Source organism: Larus michahellis, chromosome 10 (genome assembly GCF_964199755.1).
Source record: "Larus michahellis chromosome 10, bLarMic1.1, whole genome shotgun sequence".
Taxonomy (NCBI): domain Eukaryota; kingdom Metazoa; phylum Chordata; class Aves; order Charadriiformes; family Laridae; genus Larus; species Larus michahellis.
This window is the reverse complement of record NC_133905.1, coordinates 20103775-20109774: the sequence shown is the minus strand read 5'-3', so window position 1 is coordinate 20109774 and position 6000 is coordinate 20103775. Positions and strand designations below refer to the sequence as shown.

General features: G+C 51.7%; 1 protein-coding gene across 4 annotated transcripts in view; it reads left to right on the top strand.

The window, feature by feature from the left end:
- Positions 1-800: 800 nt before the first annotated feature.
- The window catches only part of RNF123 (ring finger protein 123), a 54028-nt gene continuing 48828 nt past the window's right edge, over positions 801-6000 (top strand). For 2 of the 4 annotated variants that reach the window (XM_074602287.1, XM_074602285.1), the window contains exons 1-3: positions 801-935; positions 3347-3540; positions 4638-4722. In XM_074602287.1, coding sequence (XP_074458388.1) covers positions 3459-3540; positions 4638-4722 — 167 coding nt within the window. In that variant the 5' untranslated portion in view covers positions 801-935; positions 3347-3458. Of the gene's footprint in view, positions 936-2821; positions 3541-4637; positions 4723-6000 lie in introns of those variants that run through there. The other 2 variants (XM_074602286.1, XM_074602284.1) reach the window with 2 other exon arrangements.

Here is a 6000-nt window from a genome sequence, read left to right as displayed (position 1 = left end):
GCTTCCGGTGCCCGCTCTGCAGAGACAGGAGTGCATTTCTCTTGGAAATGCTCTCCATGGGCATCCGAATCCTCAAGAGGTTGGTGTCCTGCCTGGCTCATGAGACAGGAGGGTGCAAGCGCTGTGCCGTGCCAGGGCCTGCCCCAGCCAGCAGTCCTGGTCCTCCGCTGTGCCATGAGTCCGGGCTACAGCTTCAGGCAGGAGTTGGAAAACTGGCAGGGGGGGAAGAGCAGGGACGCCCTGCATCTGCCTCATGCCGGGTAGCGGGGGCTCATCAATTTTCCTTTCTCCATCAGTTCACCATCATGGGAGGACAGCAGGGCAGATGCAGCAGTACGTGTGACGCACAGCCGCTGCGATGCCAGTGTTTGCCTTTGTCCAGGAGGCAGGGAGCAGGCAGACGGAGAGGGGTAAGTTGCCAACGCTGCACCCTGGGGCTCTGCAGGGGGTCTCTGTCGGGGCTGGGCCTGTCCCACGGCTTTCCCGTACCCAAGACCAACAGCCCTGGCGCCACCAGCCAGCTGCCATCGGGGTCCTCCTACGGCTCCCCAGCACCGGCGACCACCAGCCCCAGCACTGGTAGCCAGGCAGCCTGAGGGCCGTCCCACGGCAGCACCTTCTCCAGACCTCCCTCCTGGCGAGCTGGCCTTGGCCGGCTGCCCAGCGCCACGGCCCTGCGCTTGGGGCCTCGCTGGCCTCGGAGGCTGCTCAGTTTCCCCGAGGGAAGCTCGCACCCACCCCCGGGACCGGGGGTCTCTGCTCCTGCCGCCGGGAGGGCAGCCTGGCCCAGCACGGCGTGAGCGCGAAGCGGGTTTGGCGGCGCGGCCCGCACGGCGCCGCCGCCCGTCTCCCGGCAACGCGTGCCGCGCCCGCCCGCCCGGCATGGCCCTCTCGGCTCGCCGTAGCGCGGCGGTGGCGGTGCGGCCGGGCTGGTGGTGAGTGCGGCGGACGCTGGGCCTGGGCCGCCCCGGGCTCCCCCGTTGCCCAGCCCCGGCAGTGCGGGACCCCCGCGGAGCCCAGCCTGGGAGCTGCCCCTGCCGCCGCGGGGCTGGGAGCTGGGCCGGGCTGGGGCGTCTCAGGCGTGCGGCCGATCTCGGGGAGTGTCGTCCGGTTTTGTGAGGGGGGAGGCGCCCGATTGGGGGGTGCTTCCGCGGCTGTCGGGCTTTCCCGGCTTTGGGGGTTGTGGGCAGTTGTAGGGGTGGCCCCGGGTTTGGGGGTGTTTTGGGCATGGAGGGTGCCGCTGAGTTTGGGGGGATTTGTGGGTATTGAGGGTGCCACCGGATTTGGGGCTGTTTGTGGGCATGGGGGGAGCCGTCGGGTTTGGGGGGTGTCTGTTCAGGGAGTGCTGCCTGGTTCAGGGGGTGTCTCGGTTTGGGGGTGCTGCTGGGCATGCTGCCAGCTTTGAGGGTGCTGTGGGATGTGCCTGGTTTTAGGGTCAGTTCCTGGATTTGGGCAATGCTGCCCAGTATTTTTGATGTTGGGGGTGCCATGGCAAGGAAGGCAGAGCAGCCTCCCGAGGGGTGCGGGGGCCTCTGCTGCAACTGCCTCCCTGCCGGCTTCATCCCCGCTGTCCTGGCAAGAGCCAGAGGACTCAGTCGGCGTCTGCCGGACCCAGCTGCGTTTGCTGGGCCTGCTTCTTGGCCTCCTCGGCTGCCTCTAGACGGCTCCATTTAAGATCTGGCTTGCCCCGTGTTGTTTATTCTGCCCTTCTGCTGGAAGCTGCTTGCCATTGCCCAGAGAATGGAGATTAACCCGTGGCCAGGTTCAGAGCTGGGTGTCTTTGCCAGAGCTGCTGGGGCTGGTTTTGTGAATGGCGCATATATGTCCCCCTGCTCTGCCCTTTCTCTGACCTGTTGAAAGCAGCATCTGCTCCCACTGAAAAAAAAAAAAAAAATTGGCTCTGCAGCAATGCCAACAGTGCATCTCATACGTAGGGTGCCGGTGTGGCTGTGCTGCACTTTCTGCCTGGACATTCAAGCTGTTTCGGCAGTGCACGTACCGGGCTGACCGCTGTTGGGAAGAGCTAGGGGCATTCCCCACCACTCTTGGGTGTTTTTAACTTGTCCTGATAGAGGTGAAATCATGTCTCACATTTAAAGTACTTTTAGGATAGTACACATTGTGCTGTCTGCTTTGCTTTGGTAGTAAATGGTGTCTTTCTGTTTATAGTTTAATTGTTTTATTTCTTATTTTGAGTCTCTGATGCAGATCGTTCAGGGCCATTGATCCAGGCTGGTTTTTGCTTTGTTTCTGTGGTTTTGCTTAGCAGTGCTGCAGAAGGGATGCTGGGCACTGCTGCTCCACTACTGGATGCTGGTGTGGCCCTGAGGAAATCAGGCTTTAGGAAATCCTTTCCCCAGTCTACTGACTCGGGAGCTGAAGCTCAGGTGATCTTCTGCCAGTGGAGTTGCCATGGCACTTGCATCACGTGGCAAGTTCACGAATTTTTCTTGGGTTCACCTTAGTTTCTGCTCTGTATGAAACTGACGGCAGGCATTTAATTCCCACAGCCTTTGCTCCTGTTGCATCTTCCTGTTGCTCTGTGTGTCACAAAGCGGTTTGTCAGACGGCTGTCTAGTAAGCGAGAGAAACTTCCAGTGATGGTCAGCTATCGGGGCAATCAGAAACAGGAGAGAGGTGTAATGTAACATTTTCAAGCTGGATGGAACTAGCAACTTGAATTTATTCTTTTTCTCCTGGCACACATCAGATCAGCTCTGATAGGATCGTTTGCATTCTAGTGATAACAGGAAGGGTCATGAATCTTTAGTCTCATGGTAGGTTTTAACCTGTAAACCCTTCTGTATACTTCTACTTGCATCTGCTGTTGTCTCCATAAAACCAACAGCTGGGTCTATCTCTTTGTAGTCAATGATATTCTTTTGTAGTCCAGTTCATCTGCATTTGTCACATTCCTTCTCCTTCTCTCTCAGTTTTGGATAGCAGAATAATCTAATAACCTGATAAACAGATTAAACAAGTGCATATTCCTGTCAAAGAATACAGTGTGGAAGAGAAAAGCAGAAGTGTCTCATCAGGACATGAGTAGAAGTGCGATGTAGTTGCCAGTTTCAGTGGCGTTTGGGAGTGGTCGTAGCCACGGCCCTGTACTAGCTCAGTGCTTCTGGCTCAAACTCAGTGCAAAGGTTGCCTGTGGTTCTGACTTGTTTCTGCCTGTGCCTTTGGTTGGAGTGGGGTCTGTGTGTGGAGTGTGGCTTAATGCCTTGGCTTCTTTGGGAAGATTTTGAGCTGTTGGACAGGTGGCAGGGTTGGCAGTTTAGTTGGCTTTGGTGTTAGTGCAAAGACTCTGGCTATTTTTTTGGCTTCTCTCTGTTGTTCAATCCAGGTACATCAACCTCCAAGAAAGGGAGAAGTCTAAAGGCAGCATTCTCCCCAGCAGGTTTTGTTCTAGGCATCTGTCTGTCTTATGTCCACTCTGGAAGTGGTTCCTGTGAAGAATGACGTCAAGAGGTGCTGGGACTGCTTTCTCAAGGAAGAATTACAGGCTGAGCACCGAGCCAGAGAAGTCCAAGGTCACAGGTATGGGCCTGTATGTGCCCTGTAAAAAAGCAGGACCACTGTGGATCGGGAGAGTTCCCCTTGCCGCACTTGAGATCAGCTGCCTTCCAGTTGCAGTCACCTTGCTGATGTGAGGTGTGGTGGGGCTGAAACTGTGTAAATCCCTGAACTGAGATGAGGTTTTGGGAGGGATGTTCCTGTAGTACTAAGGGCTCCAGGAGCTCATGTCACAGTGCCCATTCTTTGCCACACAGCCCTGCTCTGTGAGGCTGGAGAATGTCCTATTGCCTGCCTTCATCCCATCTGATTCAGGGAATTCCCCTTCCAGGATGAACAGCTTGTCAAGTTCTCAGGTTAATCGTTTTCAAGTTCTCAGATTAATCCTTTTCTGGGAAATTTTGGTACCTGCTAGGCAATCTGTTTTCTCTTGGACTCAGCCTATCCCTAACCCTAACCAGCAGAAGTGTGCTTATGAGACCACAAGTCTGGCATTTGAGGGCACTGTTGCACCCAGAAATAAAGCATGCTGCATCAACGGGACACTAGGGATTGTTTTCCACAGTGAAAGCTAAAGTGAAGCATACATCATTAAAGAGGGCTGTGGGTTAGACGAGATGAACTGCATCTGCAAGCCTTTCTATCTCAGTATCTTCTCTAGTGTGGTTAAGAGATATAGGTACTTAAAATGGCCCAGGTATGAACAGGACATCAGAAATTGCAATAGTGATAAGATTTCTATTTTTACTTTTTTGGAAATGAGATTGGATTCCCACCTCCAGTTTTTGAAGTTACTTTATCTGGTACTTCCAGATACAGCAGGATTCCTGAGGATATAGTCCCACCTGTGGGGACCAATTATAGCTTGCCATTTGCTATTGTAGAGCAGCTCACATTGGAAACAGCCCTTGTTGCAGAGATGCATCCTGTAATGCTTGACTCTAGGGCTGCTAGTGAAGACAGTAAGATGATGAATGACTTCTTGAAACCGTGTTTTCCACTGTGCTGATCTGCAAACTTGAACATCATTTTTCCACAGTTACCGATTTCTTGCTTGTACATGAAATTAATGTTTGAGTTTATCCCCTTTAAGCTTATTTCCTGTCTGTTTTTTTAACAAGGGATTGTAAACAGCAGGCTGCTGAATGATTATCTGCATCGCGTCTTTACCAATGCTGATGGGAACCAGCCGGCAGCTGCTTACAGGTATTGTACTTCTCATTCGCTAGATGGCAAGCGATGATGTATCAGTCCCCAGATGTACAGCACTGCGGTGAAAGGAAAGATCTTTTAGTGCCACACACTGATCTTTGTTAAAAGCACAGCAGCACCATGTTACAGAAAAGACTCTTAGGTCTTGTCCTTTAATGGATTTTTCAAATTGCAGGGCTTGCTAGGAAGGATTCTTCAGAATTTTTTGCATGAAAAACCTCATGTACAAAGTCACTGGGCAATATTTCTGAAATAAATAGGCAATTAGGCATTTACCTTATTGTTCTTGTTCCCCCTTTATGTGTAAGGAACTGTAAAATGCACAGGTTTTAGGTACGGGAATGAAAAATAGGTCGTCAGTGCCCTGTAAACTAAAGGCAAAGCTATTACTGATGTATGGAATACCATACTTTTCTTACACTGTGGAACTGTTCGTACTTTTATTATTAGGAGTCACCAAAGGAAAAGGAACACAACATTCCTGCTTCGTGCCTGTCGTCTTCTATTAATTTTCAGTTCTCCTTCACCTTGTAGCCCAGAAACTTGTAGCTGTGGATGAGAAAAATTACCCTTGCATTTAGCTCTTTTGCCAGAGGCGAGTCAGACAGGTTCAGGGCAGGTATGAGTGTGGCAGAGCAAGGCAGGCGTGTAGCTCCTGCTGGTTGGCGGTGCTGCAGAGTGGCTCGGGTCACATTCCACGGGCTATACTTAGTACTGCCAGCTCAAATGTGAGCTCAGAGCTGCTAAAAATAGCTCTTGGCCCTCTCCACTCTTGGTGAGCAAGGGTTATGGCTGGGGGAGGTAAAGTGGGTCATGTTACTTTGCCACCGTGCATTGGAATATTCCGTCTGCCCGAGCATTTTGGATTTCAGTATTTCTAATTTCTTTGCCTGGTGATTAATGACGCGAAAGCACAGAACTGATAGTTTGTTGGACTGCTCTCTCTTTCTTTTTTTTCTCTCTTCCACCCTTTTCCCTGGACTTGACTATTTGGTAGAAAGCCCAGCAGCAGTTAAACAGGCCTTGAAAATAACATTTTCCATATGAGAGCAGCTTTTATGGTATGACATCTTGTCTTCAGAGGCCTAAATTCCTCATAGAGGAGCTCACTGCGGACATCTCTCTGGCTGTCTCATGCTCTTCTAACCTCCTTCCAGAACTCTTCCTCCATGCTAGCTCTTGATTAAACTGCTTTGCTGAAACCACCTTCTCTCACGCCAACCAAAAGTGATTCTTTGATTCCACTTCTGTGCATCTTCACATCCATCAGGC